General features: G+C 42.2%; 2 protein-coding genes across 2 annotated transcripts; both read left to right on the forward strand.

Annotated features, from left to right (window-relative positions):
- Positions 1-844: 844 nt before the first annotated feature.
- Positions 845-7,240, forward strand: LOC102245190 (keratin-associated protein 4-6-like). The gene is made up of 3 exons (XM_014536213.1): positions 845-862; positions 5,684-5,881; positions 6,859-7,240. Exons 1-3 carry the CDS (start codon positions 845-847, stop codon positions 7,213-7,215), a joined length of 573 nt encoding a protein of 190 aa, XP_014391699.1. The 3' UTR covers positions 7,216-7,240.
- An 8,769-nt stretch (positions 7,241-16,009) lies between these two features.
- On the forward strand, positions 16,010-16,411 carry LOC102253460 (keratin-associated protein 2-4-like). Its single transcript, XM_005861832.1, has one exon. The coding sequence runs from the start codon at positions 16,010-16,012 to the stop codon at positions 16,409-16,411; it is 402 nt and encodes a 133-aa protein (XP_005861894.1).
- The last annotated feature ends 4,975 nt before the right edge of the window (positions 16,412-21,386 follow it).

The raw sequence follows: 21,386 nt of genomic DNA on the forward strand, positions 1-21,386 counted from the left end.
CTTCTGTGCCACTGAAGGCACAGAACTCCTGATAGACCAGAGATGGCAAATGAGAATTGGTTGTACCTTCAGTTGGTTTCAGCATAAACATTTTTTGGTTGTTGGGGGCGGGTTTTTTTGTTGTTGTTGTTTGTTGTGTGTGTGTGTGTGTGTGTGTTTGGGTGTGTGTGTGTTTGGGGGGGGGGGCTATATCAGTACATTTTTTCCCCCAGAAAAATATAAAGAAATGAAAAAAATTGAAATGATTGTCCTCATTTCCAGGGAAATTATATCCAACACACAACTGAATTAGGTTTTGTAATTCTTGTTCTCACCTTCAGGAAAACCCTAACATGTATTAACATTAAAAGCAAACAAACAAGCCCAGAAATAATAACAATACATAGATGACTCCAAAAGCATTAAAGAATAATAAAGATTTTTATTTAAAATGTGTGGGGTTATATCCCACAGCAAACCTTTCTTAAAGACTTTTAAGAGCGTATCTTTCCACTCCTCTCTTAGTTGCCTTCATTCTCCTTCTCTCTCTCTCTCTCTCTCTCTCTCTCTCTCTCTCTCTCTCTCTCTCCTTCCCCCTTCCCCTCCCCACATCCATCATTTTACCCTTGTATCTTTTTCTTGGAAAACCAGAGAGCCATCCTCAAGGCTTATACATTTCTCATGTAACCCAATTTATTACATTCTCAGCTTCTCTAATTTCAGCTCCACCCATTAACAACAAAATAGTTCTCTTTTGGAAAAAATCAACCTTCCTGAGAAGTTGGGGGATAGCAGAAAATGGAAAACACTCAAATTTTAATATTTTCCGATCTGCTTGGCTTTTCTGGGATGTGGATTTGACAGTATGGCCTGGAGCACTTTGGTAACAAATTCTATGGGGAATGTGAGGACTGACAAGAAACCAATTAATAGACTAGTTTGGTTCTTAGGTAAACCTGGAAGACTCCCAAATTCCTATGAACACTATCCTAGGAAAAATAAGGTAAAAATAAGTATCAGAGGAATACATGCTAGTGAAAGTAGGAGAAATATTTAGAAAGCTTTGTGTGAAATGCATATTCTAGGAGTTGTAGGATTAATAAGTAATATAGTGGTGTTGAATCATGAATATGCTTGACTTCCATAAATTCTACACATGGGTAATAAAGATAATGAAAAAATAATTTAACTTGTGTAGGGGCATTACTCTCCAACCCTACTCAAGGCACAGAACTCCTAATAGACCAGAGATGGCAAATGAGAATTGGTTGTACCTTCAGTTGGTTTCAGCATAAACATTTTTTGGTTGTTGTGTGTGGGTTTTTTTGTTGTTGTTGTTTGTTGTGTGTGTGTGTGTGTGTGTGTTTGGGGGGGAGGTGCTGTATCAGTACATTTTTCCCCAGAAAGATGTAAAGAAGTGGAAAAAATTGAAAAGAAAACAAACAAACAAACAAAAAGGACATTTTTTGCAGATAATCTGTCTTCATGGAAAATCTAGGGGAATTTCACATGTATGAAATTGGTATGTGTATTAGTTATTTAGCATCAGTTAAAATTTAGCAGTTTAACAGCACAAACATTTATTATCTCACACACTTCCGGAGGGTTAGAAATTCAGCAGTGGCGTGTTGGGGTCTCTCATGAGCTTGCAGGCAAGTTTCCAGCCAGGGCTGCATTCATATGAACAGAGGAAAACCCATTTCCAAGCTCACTCACACAGCTGTTGGCAAGAGGATTCAGTTCTTCCCCATGTGGGCTGCTCACACAACATGGCAGCTGGCTTCCCCCAGAGTGAGAGGGATCTCAGAAAGCCAGAGCAGTAGAAGGAAAACCCAAGATGAAAGCCACAGTCTTCTTATAATAACCTAATCTTGAAAATTACTTACTCTTCCTACTTCTCTATTCCATTTATTCATTCGAAGTGAGTCACGGTATCCAGCTCGCACTGAAGGGGAGGGGATTACACAAGGACATGAGCACGGGGAGGCAGGAGGCCCTCTGAAAGGCTGCGAGAGGAGATTACAGTCTAACGTGGTTTCTAATGACATGGGCCTGTAGGGGGTGCCCTGGGTCACAGGAAGTTAAGTGAAGAGAAGATGAATATGACCTGAGCTGCAAGAAACACCAACATTTGCAAATTGAAAACGGAGCGACAGCAACCACAAGGAATCAGAAAGGACTAGCCAGAGAAGTGAGAAGACAACTAGCAGCATGCAGGGTTCAAAAGACAGCGGCCACTAGAAAAGTTAAAGGACAGGATTCCATGTCCAGCTAACACAAAGCAGCTAGTATCATACAAATCGCTCAATGAAACTAACTATGAGAATTGGAGAAAATTGAGAAACAATTGTTCTAAAGCATTGGAAACTGACCTTATGTAGGCAGGATTGAGAGCCCAAGGTCTAAGTCAATGAAATCATTTCCGGTGGGAGATAAATCATGTTAAGCCTCTGAAGTGTTTCATGTTCAATGTCTGGCATTCAATTTGAAAAATTACCAGATTTGCCAGAACATAAAGGACTAAATGACTAAAAACAGGGCAAAAGGCAAAGAAAAGATAATAGAAATAGATTCAAAGGTGATACTTATATAGGTGTTAAAAACTACATTTAGGGTAACTATGATTAATACGTTTGAAATAATAAAAATAATAAATTTCATCAGAGAATTGGAATCTGTAAAAATAAATAAATAAGATAAATGAAAGTCCAGTGGAAATCCTAGAACTAAAAAACTCAAAAACTGAAATTCAGAATTCAATAAATGATTAGACGGAATAGACTAGATTGAGCAGGTCAGACAGAAGAGAAGAGAGAAAGAACAAACTGGAAGCAGAAAATATCCACACTGAAGTACAGAGAGAAAAGGTAAAAGGTACAGACAAGAACATGAGACAGTGGAGTACAAGGGAAAGGTCTGAGCTATGTGTAAGCCATGGTCCCAGGAAGAGAGAACAGGGCAGAAGCTCTGAATGAAGAGACAGTGATGGGCAATTTGACAAAACCGTTGAAACACTTCAAGCCACAGATTCAAGACCCTTTTTGATCCCTAATGTACAGTCTCCTTCAGATCTTCAATTATCTAAATTCTTGGAGGTTATACTTCCTTTTCCTGCATCTACTGTGCTACTTAGGTTGGGTTATTTTCTGTGTATTTCATAACATCTCCCCTATGGACATTACATACAGTCTCTGCATGGTTTCTTAGAGGGTTATCTGTTCTGTGGTTAATGCTTTTTCAAGTTGTACTTTTATGGGGGTAATTTCTGTGTGCTGTGATTTTTACTTGTGTTTCTGATGAGTCCAAGGACACTCACTATTTTGCAATAGTCAGTTCTTCTCCTTGAGGTTCCTCACTATGCATATAGTGTAAAACAGAAAGCTTGGTGACGTTTCCGTGGTTGAGATGTTCATGGGAGCCTTGATTACCACTTATAATCCCTTGTGGGCGGACTAAGTTTTTCTTGTCTCCATCTTACTTACAAGGGAAGAATGCAAACTTTATTCTGAATCTGGTCTTGTGACAGCCTGAGGTAGCATTTCTGGCATCATCCTGGGTTTGGACTACCAGCCCCCAATTCTGAGAGCCTGTAACTAGATCCTAATCCTCCAAAGGCCATAGGACATCAGCTACTCTTTGCAGTGTGAGTTCCCTTTTTGTATCTGGAAAGTGAGAACCTTTCTTCTCTTTAAGTTCAGCTATGTAACTGAAATATTTTAAAAATATTTTTAAAGCATTTCTATTCACTTGTACCAGAAAGTAGACCTGTCCATAGCAGCTTATTCAGCCACGCTGCCAGAAGTCCTATATGATCAGGGACCCAAGAAGAAGAAAGTTTACTGCACTGTTTAGAAATATAGGGTGTCCCAAAATTCACGCAAGATTTGAATTTTGCGTGAGCATTAACAACAACAACAACAAAAAATAAAAGCCTAATTTTACTTGGTTTATTGAATCAGATTCAAATATCTGTTGCCCTTTGATTTCAATCCCTTCAATTTGATAAGCATTACCAAGTACCAATTGTGGCCCAGGAGCAGGGACAATGAAGACCAATGAAGACCACGGCTTTGGAGGCCATTTACCCGATGTGATATTTTATACACAACTCTATACTGTATACTTTATGAATCAATAAGATATGTACAATTTTTAATTATAAACCTGTGTTTTCTATCAAAATTACTTCTTGCGTGAATTTTGGGACACCCTATATAAGAAAGGGATCTTGGAGTAGAGGCTCCTAAAAAGTAAACTGTATCAAATACTTTCATATTTCCCCCCAAAGACACAGAGTACTTATTTTTAATACACTAATACTGCAGAAAAAAAACATTTTCAATCCCAATCCCCTTTGATATTTTTTAACTTTTTATTTTTGAAATTTTTCAAATATACAGAGCTGTGCCAAATAACTCTTTCATACCATTAGCCTTTACCCTGATTCAACAACCTTTTGCCACATTTTGTTTCTCTCCTATAGAGAGAGATGAGTAGGCAGGTAAGTAGACAGACAGATAATGATCTGCTTTAGATACAGATAGATTTATATCCTAAGACTAAGAACATTTTCTTGCATAACCACAGTACAGTTAGCAAATTAAATGTTGACACCTTACTATTACCTAACATATGTCTAACATCTAAATGACACTGTCAGTTTGTGCCATATTAACAATGCTAACGTTGATCCCATGCTGAAGGTTATGCTCTCAAGTTTCTCCACAGAACAGCTAGTATGTCTTCCTTTGAAATTAATAAATAATCGATGGAGAACTATTTTGAAAGTGTGCAAATAGCCTATTACCTGTCAAACTTTTACCCAACAGTTATAGCATCCATTGATAATATTTACTGGAATCAAGCTTTATTATGAGGGTTGTAAATGATGATTTGGTAACTCTGTTTTTATTCTACATTTATTAGTTGATATTCTACTGTCATAGATAGTTGTCTCATCTTCCTTTTAAAAAATATTTTTTATTTAATTAGTCTCACTATGGAGTCATAGATTTTTATTTTATTTAACGAGTTAAAATCCATTACTGCCATTATTCATTTTGGTGCTTATACTGCTCCATATTGAGTGAGAGTATCTTTTAATATTTAAAAACCATGAGTCATTGGCAACGGTTTCCAATTGAATGCAGGAAGTAGTACTTGGTACATATTTTGGGGCAGCCAGAGAGTCCACTATCTAATGAGCATCTATGTCTCACAGATAGGTTCTGTCTTCCTCATTGCACACAGGTAACTCACAAAGGTGAGCCTTTTTCTTTCTATTCCCTACTGTAATTCTGCCTCTCTTTTAACATCAAAGAGATCTCGGCATAATGAGAATAATTGATCCAAACAGCATCATGGAATGATATACAGATCACAGGTGCCTGAATCATGTGATGGCCCTTCTTGACCAACAAGAAAGTAGGAAAGACGATTCTGAGAAAGACCAGATTGGAAAATCTTAACACATCAGAAAAAAGAAATCGTATTTTTCTTCATCTTAAAAATCTTTAACCAGAAAAACATGATGCTCTAATTTTAGACTAATATTTATTTAGAAAAATAAACTAGAAAATGGTCCAGGACCTGGACACAGCACCTCGGCATAGTATGAAAGAGGACATACAGCAGAGGGACTTCAAATTTGCTCAGCTCACTCTCCTACCAATATCAAAGCCTCCTCCTCTGACACCATGGTCAGCTCCTGTGTGGCTCTGGCTGCTCTGACCAGGGCTGTGGCCAAGGCTGCTGCCAGACCACCTGCTGCAGGACCACCTGCTGCCACCCCTCCTGCTGTGGCTTCAGCCGCTGTCCCCCCTGCTGTTGCCCCTACTGCTGCCTCCACTCAGTCTGTGGCCAGGTCTCCTGCTGCACCACTTGCTATTGCCCCACCTGTGTCATCTCCACCTGCCCCACCCCCTGAGCTGTGCCTCCTCTGGCTGTTGAGCCCCTTGCTCTGTAACCACCGTCTCCATTTACCTCTGTCCTCACAGATGCAGACCCTCCTTTTGTGTGGACCGTTAGGGCACATGGAGTGGGGCTGATGTCGCTCAACTGAACTGGGCCTCATAATTCCAATGAGGCACCAGGTCCCGGGATTGAAGATGGATATGGCCTGGAGCTGCTGGCTATTGTCAAATCTTCCTGAGAAAAGTGGAAGTGTGCCTGTTTTTACATAATCTCACTATCAGAGAATGTTGTCAAATTTTGAATTTTTGACAATCTAACAGGTGAGAGGTGGTCTGCCATATTTTCAAACTGTTTTAAATCAAACAGATTCAATAAGAAAAAACAGATAGGAACTTTGCTTCGATCCTTCATACCTCACTGACAATCCGGGAAATGCACAGGAATCACAGTATTCTTAATTGCAGACAAGTAACTGCCCCCCCTTTCCAAGATGGGTCCTCCACCTACGTTACTACCAGTACCTGATATGAGTTACTCTTTGACAGCAGAGATTTAGCACCATAAACCCATTAAAACATATTATTCTGGAGTCAAATAGGGAAATGAAAAATTAACTCTTGCAAAATCCAATGAAGTGGTGTCATGTAATGGGTCTACTTGAGAAAACACATGGGACAGAGAAATATGGGCGCTGATTCACCTGCATTAACCAAACTGGACAGCTCATTATACTACAGGAAAAGGAAATGGTGCCGTTCCTATAAATAGGAACATTTACCAGATAAACACAATTATCTAATTTACTAAAACTAACTGATTTTCAACGAGGATAAACAAGAACCAGAAGGGGCCTGCACATGGTCACCGCAGCCCTCAGCAGGGTATAAAAGCAACAGAGGGCAAGGAGAGATCTCACTCAAGAACCTCACTCTCCTGGAAACTCACCCAGAACCTCCACCCTCCAACACCATGTCCTGTTGTGGCTCCGTCTGCTCTGACCAGGGCTGTGGCCAAGGCTGCTGCCAGACCACCTGCTGCCGCCCCAGCTGCTGCATTTCTAGCTGCTGCCGCCCCTCTTGCTGTGGCTCTAGCTGCTGTGGCTCCAGCTGCTGTCGTCCTTCCTGTTGCATCTCCAGCTGCTGCCGCCCCTCTTGCTGTGGCTCCAGCTGCTGTGGCTCCAGCTGCTGCCGGCCCTCCTGCTGCCCCTGCTGCTGCCTCCGCCCAGTCTGTGGCCAGGTCTCCTGCTGCACCAATTGCTATCGCCCCACCTGTGTCATCTCCACCTGCCCCCGCCCCATGTGCTGTGCCATCCCTGACTGCTGAATCTCTGCTTTGAACACACCACTTCCTCCTTGCCTCCCTCCCCAGAGATGCAGACTCTGCTTTTCAAAAAAATGTGTAACTGATCTCTTGGATCCTGTAGCAAACCCCAGCCCTACTGATTCTCTGTTTACATCCTAACTTCCGTCCAAACTTCCTTCCTTCCTTCAGAACCTTCTAATAAATTAAGTTCCCCCAACAACTCTCCCTTTATCTCCAAGACATCCATTCTTCGTGCTTAAGGAATTTGAAGATTGTCTCCATCACTTGTGGGGCCACAGATTCTAAGTCCTCTGACATGGAAGTCCAGTGAACCCTTTTTCTTGTACTCCTTTGCAAAGATTTTCTTATACCGAAATAAACCTCTTTGTTCTGGGCACTGAAAATTAAATGTGATTTTAGTCTCTTTTTTTAAAGGTTTTATATGTGGGTCCTGGGTAATTGTAGTTTGCCTGTACCTGTTGGACAGACAGCAGAGACTAGTCAACCTCCAACAGAGGTCAAATGTCATTGGTCACCAGTTTTCTCTAGAGACCTTTTTAGTCTTAGGCAAGTCAACTAATCATTTTCTGGTCTTTAGGGGAGAAAATGCAACTGAAGTCATGGTGCACCCATGACTATAGTAAGAAAGTTTTACAAAGATTGAATGTATTAAAAATTAAAAACAAGTCTTTTACAAAGATTGAATATAAAACATGATCTTTTAAAACACCATCTTTCGGGGTTCTTTATTCACCAATAAAATGCAGCTAAAAAATACATAATAAATAAATAAATGTGACTTTCCTTGAGTGTAACTATGATCCCTTTGGAATATTTCTCCCTTTTTTCTCCATTAGTCAAAAGTTACATATTTTAAGAGGACCATTACATGCTCCTATGCCATCAAAAGCCTTCGTTTACTCAACAGACATTGGTCACTAGTGTCCTCTGCCCCAGCCCTGTTTGGAACATGATGGGACAAAGTAAATGTTATCGCTCATATCATCAGGGCGTCCGCATTGCAACTGGGGGAGAGACGGAAGTAAAAACTGATAGAGCGCTAAATTAGGGGCACAATGCAGGGAACAACCACATGTGCATGGGGTAGTTTTTCAAAAAGGGTATCATTGAGGAGGAGGCACTGTCAGCTGGCTTTCTGGCAGATGATGGGAGTCCGAAGAGCTGACAAGAAAGAAGAAACATTCCGGGAGGATGAGTCAGCTTCAGCAAAGGCTTGGAAGTGTTACTCTTGGCACCTTCCTCAGCTGCCCTGAGATTAAGACAAGCTTACTTTCTGTTTAATCTTACAGAGTTTTGTGTTTTGTTTTTTTAATTGAATTCAGAGAGGGAGGGAGAGGGAGAGAGAGATAGAAACATCAGTGATGAGAGAGAATCATTGACCAGCTGCCTCCTGCATGCTCCCCTATGGGGACTGAGTCCGAAACCCAGGCATATACTCTGACCGGGAACCGTGACCTCTTGGTTCATAGGTTGACGCTCAACCACTGAGCCACGCCGGCTGGGCTTACACAAGTTTTTTTTCTCGTACTTTCTCTGTGTTTCTTTTGCCTATTCCACTAAGAGAGTAACATGACTACACAGTACTTTATATCAGCGGTCGCCAACCTTTTGGACCTGACAGACCACCAGTGGCCCGCGGACCACCGGTTGCCGACTGCTGCTTTATGCCTAGTACAGAGTGAATACTTCACAAATGAGAGATGTTAATATTCCCTCCACCTTTACTTACACAGATACTGTATTTTTATTTTAATTACTTAATTAAAATAAGTCCCATTATTTTAATTGATGCCAAACTCTGTTCCCCATACATGTCTTATTCTTATACAGGAAAGATTATGAGGGGTTTTCATCATGCCCCCATTGTACCCAACAGAATGTCTTGGGTATGTGTGTGTGTTCCATGCTGTTGAGTCAGCTCTGACCCCTGGCGACCCTATGAATGAGTGACGTCCACAGTGTCCTGTCCTCAATAGGCCTGCTCAGCTCCTATAGACTCATTCCTACGGTTTCTTTTATGGAGTCAATCCATCTCATATTTTCTTCCTCTTTCCCTGAAGCCTTCTATTTCCCCAGCATTTCTGTCTTTCCCAAAGAAGCCTGCCTTCTCATGATGTGCCCAGAGTAAGAGAGCCTCGGTTTTGTCATAGAAACATGGTACTGAAGGCCTGATAATTGCAAATATTGTTTATACAACAAATGCTTCTGTAATAAAATACCCATTTTGAAGGTTTAACAATCAAAAGATAAATAAAAAATTTCCCACCGTCAATGCCTATCGTGAAAAACATACAACAGACCCAATGCTAAGTACCTCAGCTTGAAACAGTGAAATAAAGTCAGACACAGAATTTGAAACTTCCTTAGGGTCCAGCTATTTCCCTGACCCTTCAAGATGCCCACACAGAATCAGTTATCCTCCTTATAGATTGTTCTTATTCCCCTGACCAGCACGCGTTCCCCTCATCTTTGCCGACAAAAGATAGATTAGCATTGTAAGAACCATTCTCCATGATTTTCATGGAGCAGTACAGATAGGAGGAAATGTCCCATTCAAAAACAAAATGTCAGAGTCATGTGACAAGTGCCTTGTAAAAGTCACTGCATCGGTCAGAAACAAAGGTGACACCCATTAAGAAAAAAATGTGACAAGTCTTTTAATTGGAACACAGAAACTTACCAGAAAAGGGAAGTGTGCTATTTCTTCCATTTTTTGAGTACTTCACCAGAAACACACAATTATGAAATTAAATAATTAAGCTTTCTAGTGGGGTAAATAAAAATAAGGAAATAATGACATAGTGAGAGCAGCTCTTCAGCAGGGTATAAAAGGAGGTGTGGGCCAAGGAGACCCCCAAACACACGAACCTCACTCTCCTGGAAACTCACCCAGAACCTCCATCCTCCAACACCATGTCCTGTTGTGGCTCCATCTGCTCTGACCAGGGCTGTGGCCAAGGCTGCTGCCAGACCACCTGCTGCCGCCCCAGCTGCTGTGGTTCCTGCTGCTGCCGCCCCAGCTGCTGCATTTCTAGCTGCTGCCGCCCCTCCTGCTGTGGCTCCAGCTGCTGTGGCTCCAGCTGCTGCCGGCCCTGCTGCTGCCCCTGCTGCTGCCTCCGCCCAGTCTGTGGCCAGGTCTCCTGCTGCACCAATTGCTATCGCCCCACCTGTGTCATCTCCACCTGCCCCCGCCCCATGTGCTGTGCCGTCCCTGACTGCTGAGCCCCCTTCTCTGTAACCGTCATCTCCATGTACGTCTGTCCGCACAGGGGTATAGGCTTCTTGTGATGGCCCTTAGGACACATGGGATCTGGCTGATGTCACCCACTGGGCTGGGTTTCATATCCAATGAGCTCACCACCGCCCCAATGCCTTTGTGAGCACATTCTGGTTCATTTAAAACTCTCTCCCTTGCTATCATTTCCTTTTGATTTCGACCAACTCTGTATTAATTTGTAATCCACCAGATAGGAAATTATCCCAATCCTCCAAATTTCTCATTCTTATCTTTCTTTGGGGGCTCTAGATTATCCTTCCAGCAAGGCGGGCCTCATCTGCAACCCATGAGTGACACTGATTTGACACTCTCAGACCTGGGGTCCATTTATACCCTGTATATTCTCCTAGAGTGAATTTCTCATGTTTTGTTGTTTCTCTGCTTTCTAATAAACTTTTTTGGCACATAAGAAGTCATTGGCATTGTTCCCTATTGTTTTTATGGTCATTTTACTCAGTAACTAGGCAGATATGGAAAGAACAACCCATGTTGAAATCACTTTGAAGTTTCAAAGGTTCTTGAGGCTTAAATTCCAGAACTTACACAACTCGTCCACCACGTTGTGTAATGATGGATTACACAAGGCCAAACCAGACGCAAAGAGTAGAGAAGTAGAATCTAACTCCTGATGGAAAGAGCTACAAGACACTGCTGGCCCGCGTGGGGAAGTCCCGCCAAGCCAATGTCAGTCCTGAGGATCCCTTTCTCCCTATCGTACATTCATCCGAATGCTAAGTAAAAGCGTTTATGCAGGAATGTTGGATCCTCGTGTGTATGCATTACAATCAGCAAATTTTAGCTACAATTATTGGCAGAGATGGGGCTACAGGTAATGACAGCTCTTTATATGTAAAACAAAGAAATAGGGAAAATGAGAACTTCCAGACTGCAAAACAACCCCAGCTGACATCAGCTACTCCTGGGTTGGGAGAATTTCTTATCAACACATTGTAATGACAGAGACGGTGTAGCCCCTACACACCAGAGATATGATATGGTAAAAAAAAAAAAAAAAAAGTAAAAATGTCAAGAGGCAGATAAGATAGTACCATCTTTTTTGCTTCTTTTTTTATAAACAAATTAAGACTATTGAAATTTTGCAGTAGAAGCTAAAAGAGACCCAGAGGTAGAGTTGTGATTCTCAAAAGACAGAGAATTCAGAACATATCTTTAATTTAGGAAGACATACTACATTTGGGTCACCTGCCAAAGATGATCTTTACTTTGGGTTAAAGGAATAATTACTGTCCAGTGTCCTCCATCTCCTCCCCCAACCAAGTGATCTGATCAAGGAATGCCATGCAAAGGCTTGGGGAGCCACTATTTCACTGTCATCCAAATGAACCACAGAGGTTCGGGGGCAAAAGGGTAGGCAATCACATGGATGAAGAAGTAGAGAAAAGTCAGATTTGTCACCATAACACCAAACAAACTAAGAAGAGCAGAAGTCGCACTATTCAGACATAAGACTGATAATTGGTTGATTTATAAAAAATAAAAGCATAAGGGCACTTCCACATCCAAGGAAAATGAAATTCTTATAATACAAACAATTCCTGAAGAATATTAACTCATGATTTAAAAAAATGACGTATCACGCAGGGAAATGGACCTCCATCCTCATGATGGTTTTGAGTTTGCTACTGCTGGGAGTCCCAGGGGTTTCTCTGGCATGAGACAAATAATTTCCTCAGCTTGGGATTCCCACACCACAGAGAAGTCTAAAACTGGAATCCAAACTCACTTAAATTGTAAGCTTTCAATTCTGAATATAGAATTGTTATTTCTTCAATTGACATTCACCAAAGAACAAGATGAACTGGGCTTCTCTTATTGAGATTTTCCAGTTCTCCTATGTCAGATGAGAGATCCCTCCAGAGTCTCAGGTTTTCATGGTCCCCAAGTAAAGGCTTTTGGCCCCGGGAGGAAGTTAAAACCCTGGCCCGGAGTCATTGGCTCATATCCTAAGAAAATTGCAGCACCAGATCCCAGATGGAACAGTCTGATCTTAAGTTCCTTCTTCATTCTGGCACCTGGGGATTTTTATTTTCTTTCCTTTAAGCTCAGAAATTTATTACTTTAAAACTTATATCCAGAATCTCCATATATAGGTTTTCAGAAGGGGATTTCATACTTGATTAGTATCTGTGTTACTGAAGTCCTTCATTAATTTTTCCCAAAAGAAAATTTCACCTGTTAGTCATTGGAATAAGTGGTACTTACATTAGGCAATGAAATATAATTTCTAATTAAATATTTGATTAACTCAAAAGACATTTTCATAAAATTGGTGTTTCTCTTTTCGACATCTAATCAAATATAAACTAACAGGAGACTGACAACATGAATTTCTTATAGAGAAATCAGGCAGTCTTTGTTTAATTGATGACATTTCTTGGCTGACCAGAAAGAAGAAGACAATGAATAAAAGTAACCTCGTAAATGGAGACCTAGTAAACATAATCTAACTTGATTTTCTAGGAGGCTGTATCCAACCTCCACAACAAAGATTATTAAATTAACTAATTCACTGCTCTGGTAGATTATATCATTCTTCATTAATATTTCCTCTTTTCCCCTCACACCCCCTGGAAGGAGTAGTAGCCTCTCCCACCCCCTACCCCATGGTTTGAACTTCACCAAGTCACTTGCTTTGGCCAATGGGATGTTAGAGGACATGACCCAAGCAAAGACCTGAAATATATTGGCATGACTGGGATTGCTCCCTGGTGCTGGTGCTGTAGGGAGTAGGGTTGTCAGTGAAAATACAGGACACAGCTCACAGAAGTGGAATTTCAGATAAACAATGAATACTTACATGTCTGTTACTAAAAAAGTATTTGTTGTTTATTTAAAATCAGAATTTAACTGAGTTACCTGTATTTTTATTTGCTAAATCTGGCAACTCTAACTCGGAAAAAAGTTCAAAACCAACCCATAGCCAAAAGGCAAGGCCAGCCTTAAACAGCCAAAACCCAACTGACTTGCAGACACATGACTAAGAAATAAATACTTGTTAGTGTATACTCTGAGATTTTGTGGTTGCTTGTTATGCAGCAACAGCTGACTAATGCAACTATGGTGGCAATGAGAAACTAGCTTAATAATCAATCAGTATGAAAAGATTAAGCAGATAGTTTTCTATAAAGAAGATAAAAATAAAGGAGTGCCCAAGTGTTTGTGCCAGGGTTGGTTTTATTTTAATAAACTTTCTGAAGGACATGGATTAATAAATTTCTGGGCTTATAGATAAAATTACATTTTTATGAATAATACAAAGTGAAATACTATGTTATACTGAAGGGCAATCCCATGCATTTTTGCAAGCATATTTGTTAAAACACAGGCTTAAGAGTTGTAAATGCTTAAGTTGAATCCAGACTTTGAGCTGTATAACTTTGGGCAAATTAGTTAACCTCTATAAGTTTCAGATTCTTCATCTATAAAGTGAAGGTAATAATACCTAACTCGATTGTTATGATGATTGACAAGGTAGGTAAGGATACCTACCACAGTCCCTGGAACATACCAAATACTCCCTAATCATAACTTAAAGTTCTTACACAGTGGGAAGAAAAATGGAAGCTGACATCCAATATCAGCAAACAAAACATTATAGTACTATAATAAACTGTACTTAGAGGAAAATGGGTGTAAGCTTCCAGTAAGAGCCTGGTTAGAAAATAAAAGAAAATACCTTATAAAACTATGCTATTTGATATCGGTTCAAAGGACTGTTTTGGCTGAGGCCAAAAATGGCCATAGAATGTTGGTCTTAAATAAAAAGGCTATTTGTAAACAAATCAGAAAATATTATCCTCATACCAGATTATAAATATGACTTCGCCTAGAATATTGCATGTAATTCTAGCCACATTACCTCAGAGAATTATTTAATCTGTACAGTAAAAAAAATCAACGAATGTTATAAAGAAGCCAAGAGAAAATCTTGGCATAAGGAATACAGAGAATGAACTTGGTATAATTCACATCTATATCTTCCAGAATATCATCAAAGCAAAAATAGAACTAATTACCCATGACAAGAATAAAAAGCTTTCCCCTTGAAGCAGAGAAGGTAATTTTAGGACAAACGACTATTAAAAAGCATTGGCTTGGTGGTCTGCAAGCTCTTGGCCCTCCTTTTTTCACTTAGAGTAAGTGGGATTGACTGGACAGATTTCTTTCTTTTTTTTTTTTTAATTCAAATCCAAATAAACATGTTGATCTACTTCACTGGTAAGAAGTAAATTTATGGCACTCATTATAAAGGTAAGATATAGGGTGAAGGTACAGATAAATAACAATAGAAGGAATGAGACAAGCACATGCCTATCTCACCGTGCCATGACGAGTTCCCAAGGGAAACCAGACTGACGCACAGAAAAGAAGCGGCCCCCACCCCGCACCCCACAGTCCAGCTCTGCTGATCCTCAGAGAGAAACCTCTGTGCTCATGCACAGGTCTGACCAGCTGTCATGGGGTAAAGCATTTCCCTAATAATCTTCCCTTATCACTTTTAATGACACTACTTACGTCAAGGCTTGAGTCGGTCTCTCTTCCATCCCAAGACTCGGGTGGAGCCTGGTCAACATAAATCTCATGGAGGCTGCTCTCTGAGGAATGAGAAGACCTGGATCCCGGACCTAACTGTGTGACCATAACCCCTCCTGTAAAATGAGGGGATAGGCCTACACATCCTCCACAGGCCCTTCCTGGATTGCACACATGCAATGAGTAATCCCAAATAAATGACAAACACACAAACTGCAACAGATCCTCGGTGAGGGTTTTGCAATCAAGCTAGATGTTGATTTGGGGTTGGAAGGATGAGAACAACATTCCAGGTGAATGTGGAGGCATTACAATCACGGTAGGACAGCCCAGGGTGGGAGGAGTTACTGAACCAGGGTGGCAGAGATCCAGGGTGCCATGTGGTCCCTCCTCCTGAGAAAACCTGCCTTTCAGTGAGTGGTGGGAAGAGACATCTGGGAAGCAGATGACTGTCGGTCGGCACTGGGGTGCTGCTATTAACCTGGTACTGTCATGTGCATGCGTGTAGAGAAGGCAAGTCACTGTTTGGGGAGTAATTATGAGAGTCTTTGAAGTCCATGAATAAAATACTAACTTTAGGGCCACAGGGCAGAGTGATTAGAAACTATACTGGTTTAGAAAACACATTCTTTTCTCTTTCATTTAGAAATATTTGCAAGGAAATTCATCAGAATCTAATCCAATGTCTAGATTTGGTGAGAATAAACAATACAGAAAAAGGAAAAACATTTGTGGTATGGGTGCGTGTACAGGTATGAGGCGAGGGTAACCAAAAGCACCATTAGTCAATGCTAAATCCTCACTTAATTGGCCAGGAAATTAACCAGCACGTGACCCTGTGGCTGGGGGTCATCTGCACCAGGCCAGGGTATATAAAGGACCCCGCAGGGGAGGAAGACATTCACACCTGAGAACACCCAACTCCTCTCACCAATCCAATCCAGCCCAGCCCCAGACACCACCATGACCAGCTCCTGCTGTGGCTCCACCTGCTCCGGCTGTGGGGGAGGCTGCTGCCAGCCCTGCTGCTGCCAGCCCTGCTGCTGCCGAGACCCCTGCTGCTGCCGCCCCTGCTGCTGCCAGACCACCGTGTGCCGCCCTGTGACCTGTGTGACCCGCTGCACACGCCCCATCTGCGAGCCCTGCCGCCGCCCCATCTGCTGTGACCCCTGTGGCCTGCAGGAGGGCTGCTGCCGCCCCATTGCCTGCTGCCCCACATCCTGCACGGCTATTGTCTGCCGCCCCTGCTGCTGGGCCTCCACCTGCTGCCAGCCCATCTGTGTGCAGGCGCCCTGCTGCCGGCCCCCCTGCTGCCAGCCTGCCCCCTGCCGCACCACCTGCAGGACCTGCCCCTCCTGCTGCTGAGCAGTGCATCATCCCTAAGGCCTGTCAGTAGATGGCCGGGTCCATCCTGCTGTCCCTTACCTTCACTGCAGATCAACGTGGCTTTTCTTGAGAAGACCATTTCTCATAGAGACACTGGGGACACCTTTCCAGGCTAACTACCAAAGAAGAGCACCCTGTCTTCTCAAGATCCTGGTCTAGCTCCAAATCATGGTGTCTGTTTTCTAATAAACCTTGTGCTCACAGCATAGGAATCATGGTCTTTGTGATATTTCCTTTCAGTGGATTTCTGTCTCTCTGTTTTGACCAGTGAACTTCAAAACAAGATGCCAAATAAGCCTCTTACATTGTTTTATGCAATAATCTACGTCTGCTTAGTTTCCTTGTTATCCCTGTAAACGGCATTTATAAGGCCCAGGAGCTGATGAGGAAGGTGGACATGGCTATATTTTCATCACGTATAGAGTTACTTGTGCTCATTATTCAGACACACAAAACACCTTCCGAATGATCAGTAAGGAGGCTGCTCTTGTCTGACATATGGAGTCCCAGTCCGAAGGTTCTTTCACTGACCTGGCACCTGTTAGCACAGCATAGAAAGCCCAGTACCTTAGAGGTAAAAGGAATCTTAGGTGACACCTGGCCAATCATCTGGTTTTGAAGCTGAGGAGCAATGAGAGATTAAATAAATTCTGACTAATATAATTTTAATCCTATATAATAAAAGCCTAATATGCAAATTAACTGAACGGCAGAACGCCTGGTCGCTGTGACGCCGGGTTGCTATGACGCGTACTGACCACCAGGGAGCAGACTCTCAATGCAGGAGCTGCCCCCAGCCCACAGGCCCCCCTGCCGCACCACCTGCAGGACATGCCCTAGCTGCTGCTGGTGAAACTCCATGGTCCCCACAGATCAATACACTGAAGCCTAAGCACCTATTCTGCATTTTAATCAAATTGAAAGAAAAACAGATTTTTCCATAAAGTGACAATTGTCATTTTTATATCCTACCGTTTGGACACATGAGCAGATCTCTATCTCCACTCTCAGCCAAATTCCCAGTGTCCCCATCAGCAGAAGTCACCATGGATGGCAAGCCCACCTTTACAAGTCCCTGGAGTGGACTTGGCAAACCCATCCTGAACTCTGGGGGCTGCTCAAAGCCTCCCAGCATCGTTTGTAATGTGCTGCTCACTTGTTTTCAATAAACTAATTTTTCCTGTAAACCTCACAGCTACCTGATTCATTTATTAGTGTGCACAGATGAGCAGACGAGGAACAGGAAGGAGAGTGAAGAGGAAGAAGGAAAAAGAGACAGACAGGAGAGGGAAAGAGAGAGAGGTGCTAGGAATCCTGGTATGAGTCTTGAGCAGTGGTACAGGATGGCCAGGCTAGTCCTCGGGCTGCTCACATTGGTAGGAAATCTATGCACACCAGGCCCTCCAAGCCTGTCCTTTGTCCCTGTCTCACGGTTCATGTCTTAACACTCCTCACTAAATTTCACTAAGCAACACTAAATTTCTCACAGTAACTGACACATGCCATGCAGTTCTATTTGTCTTTGCTTTTATCATGTTCTTTCATTTTTCACCTTCCTCTCCCCTCCACCTTCTTCACTTACCTAACTCTGATCCATTTCCAAGTTCAACTCAGTCTTCTCCTAACCCCTCTACCACATACAAACACACACACACACACACACACACCACGCTAGGTTAGGTGCCCTAACATATGCCATCCTGTGATCCCATGCTTATCTCCCTCTCCATAAGGCATTGCATTGAGAATATCTACTTCTCTTCCTCCAAGAAAAAAAAAAAAACAGTTTATTCATTCTGGCTCCCAGCACTGAGTTCAATGTTTAGAATAGAATCGGTTAGGTGCCCTAACATATGCCAATAGCATTCTGTGATCCCATGCTTATCTCCCGCCCCATAAGGCATTGCATTGAGATTATCTACTTCTCTTCCTCCAAGAAAAAACCCAGTTTATTCATTTTGGCTCCCAGCACTGAGTTCAATGTTTAGAATAGAATCTCTTTGTTGAATCAAACTAAATTAGAAGGGAATTATCTTTATGACAAGAATTCTAAAAGGTAGATATTTACTTAAAGCAAACACTTCAGCATCGGCATAACTTAACTCTTCCCACCCTCAGGTTTCCTCATCTGCAAAACAGGAAAATTAATGCTAATCAATGTAGATTGCTGGGGAAGTCAAAAATAGTAAAAGCCTAATATGCTAAGTGTCTGGTTGACTGGTAGGCCCTTCAACCAATCAAAGAGTAATATGCTAATGATATGCTAAGGCCACTCAACCGCTCGCAATGATGTGCACTGACCACCAGGGGGCAGACGCTCCAACCAGTAGGTTAGCTTGCTGCTGGGGTCCGGCCGATTGGGACTGAGCGAAATGCCCTGGAGCCCTCCCACGGTCCCTCCCTGGCTGGCCAACCTCCCATGTCTCTCCCTGGCCTCGATTGTGCACCGGTGGGGTCCCTCAGCCTGGCCTGCGCCCTCTCGCAATCCAGGACCCCTTGAAGAATGTCGGAGAGCCAGTTTCGGCCTGATCCCGCAGGCCAGGCCAAGGGACCCCACTGGTGCATGAATTTGTGCACCAGGCCTCTAGTTCATTTATATTCCTTGTTGCACATATGAGCATCACTATATCATATGGGCTCAAAATATGTGATATTTATTATATATCATGTCATGGAGAGTGGGAAAGTATTCATGGAAGGCTTTTTTCTTTCCAGGATAGTCCACACCCACTGGCAGAAATAAATTTCCTAATAAATATAATAGAGAAGGCCAAAAACTTCATCATCAAATCAAGACTGTCTTGCAATGAAAGGGCTCTTTAAAAGCTGACCTACAAGTCCACAGGAAAGAGTCCTAAATTACAGGATTTGCAAATAGGGGTTTAGCATTGGGAGCGAAAACGAGCCGGGGGAAAATATATGCATCAGACAGACTTTCCTCTCACCCTGAGGCATCCAAAGGAATCAAACAACCCCAAACTATAAGAGACGCCAAAAGATGACCTGGTTTCATTTTCCCTGGCTTTAGGCAGATGAATATCTAAGCCACTTAGAAGATATATTTCTTCCTTAAATTCCAGAAATGAATCCCACCATTTCCCTGATCATCTAGAGTTTTCTGTTTTTTCCAACTAAAATATTTTCTCTTCTCAATGAATGATAGCCATCTCTTCCGTCTTTCATGTTTGTGTAGATTTTATGATAAACCTGGCCTGTGAATTCTTGCCATTTCACAGATGAGGAAACTGGGGCTGGCAGGGTGTAAGCACTTGCTCTAAGTCACACAACTGCTTGGTGGTGGAGGAAGGATCTGAATCCTTCTTTGTCTTCCCCATTTTCCTCCCATCCCTTCCCGTTAATCTTCCCCATCCCTATTTCTAACTCTTATGATTGGAGGATATTTTAAAGGTCACTTTGAAGGACAGGGAATGCATATTCTGTTTTCATAATTTTAAAAGTGTCCTAACATCCAGTGGCCCCACAACTAGTTCCTACCGAAACACAGCTTAGGAAACTATTAGGATGAGGGCACGGGTGAGCATCACAAAAAATCATCAACACTACATTCTTTTTCAATCCAACCACAAAATATCCTACAATTGATCACCACTACAGTTAACATTTACTTGCTCCCAGTCTGGCAATTATGTTCTTGCAGAACCTGTAATTTGAATGATATGACACAAAAAGCCCCTGTGATGAAGACCAGAAATACATGTCTTGTCCCATAAACTTAGGCCCATTAATGTGCTATAGTGAAGGAAATCACACAGTATAGGACCACTGAGCAAAAGAAGAGGAAAGTTTTCTGTAGGATTCTGAGAAATTGTGGATGTAGGTGAAATTACATGAAATGGTGTTTTGCTCGGCTCAAAGCAGAATAGGGCTTTGTGCAAAAGAATTAGCACAAATTCACAGGCCAGTCCTTTCATCAGGACTGGCCTGTGAAAAGGACTCAGATACTTCCTTCAGATACTGTGTAGCTAAGATAAATGCGAATGTATCATGTCTGAAGGTCTCTTACCTGAAACTCTGCCTCTGGGTGGGATACGAAGGCTGTTTCTCTGTGTTAAGGCGACTAAGATCCTGGTCAGGAAATGGTGGGCTCGTACAGAGGTGACTTCAGACAGCCAAGTTTCTGACAGTCTGTAATTTTAAAATGCAAGATTTCTTAGTACTACGCATTTTTGTTAGTTAAAAATACAAATCACATTGAACAAAATAACAGATATATTCCTGTTCCTAATATTTGGATCTCTGTATATAGTCTAAGCCAGACAACAATATGCTAAACCATAAATCAAGCAAGTTCTTATTTTATTTCACTAGATGGGATAGAATTTCTGATAACTACTAGTACATTTTCACTACTTTGAAGTGACTCAGAATTGGGCAAAGACGAGGAGTCAACCACCAGTGTTTGTTTTGTTTTTTTTCAGAGAGGAAAGTAGAGGGAGGGAGAGATAGAAACATCCATGATGAGAGAGAATCATTGATGGGTGGCCTCCTGAATGCCCCGTACTGGACATCGAGCCCCCTACCCAGGCACATGCCCTTGACCGGGAATCGAACCATGCAGAGAGGAAAGTAGAGGGAGGAAGAGATAGAAACATCCATGATGAGAGAGAATCATTGATGGGTGGCCTCCTGAATGCCCCGTACTGGACATCGAGCCCCCTACCCAGGCACATGCCCTTGACCGGGAATCGAACCATGACATTCTGGTTCAGAGGTTGATGCTCAACCTCTGAGCCACGCTGGCTGGCCAGTGTTTATACTCCACAAAGCCCTGTAGTATTGTTAAAACTTTGCCACTCTCTTATCTGAGTGACTCTGAGAAATCATCTCACAGATCTGGCCTTCCGACAACTGTGGTGGAGTACGATGGTCCACAAAGTCACAGGCCTTCAAGGACTGGGACTCTGGTGGAACAAAGAGTGTATAAAATGATTTA

Source organism: Myotis brandtii, unplaced genomic scaffold (genome assembly GCF_000412655.1).
Source record: "Myotis brandtii unplaced genomic scaffold, ASM41265v1 scaffold157, whole genome shotgun sequence".
NCBI classification, from domain to species: domain Eukaryota; kingdom Metazoa; phylum Chordata; class Mammalia; order Chiroptera; family Vespertilionidae; genus Myotis; species Myotis brandtii.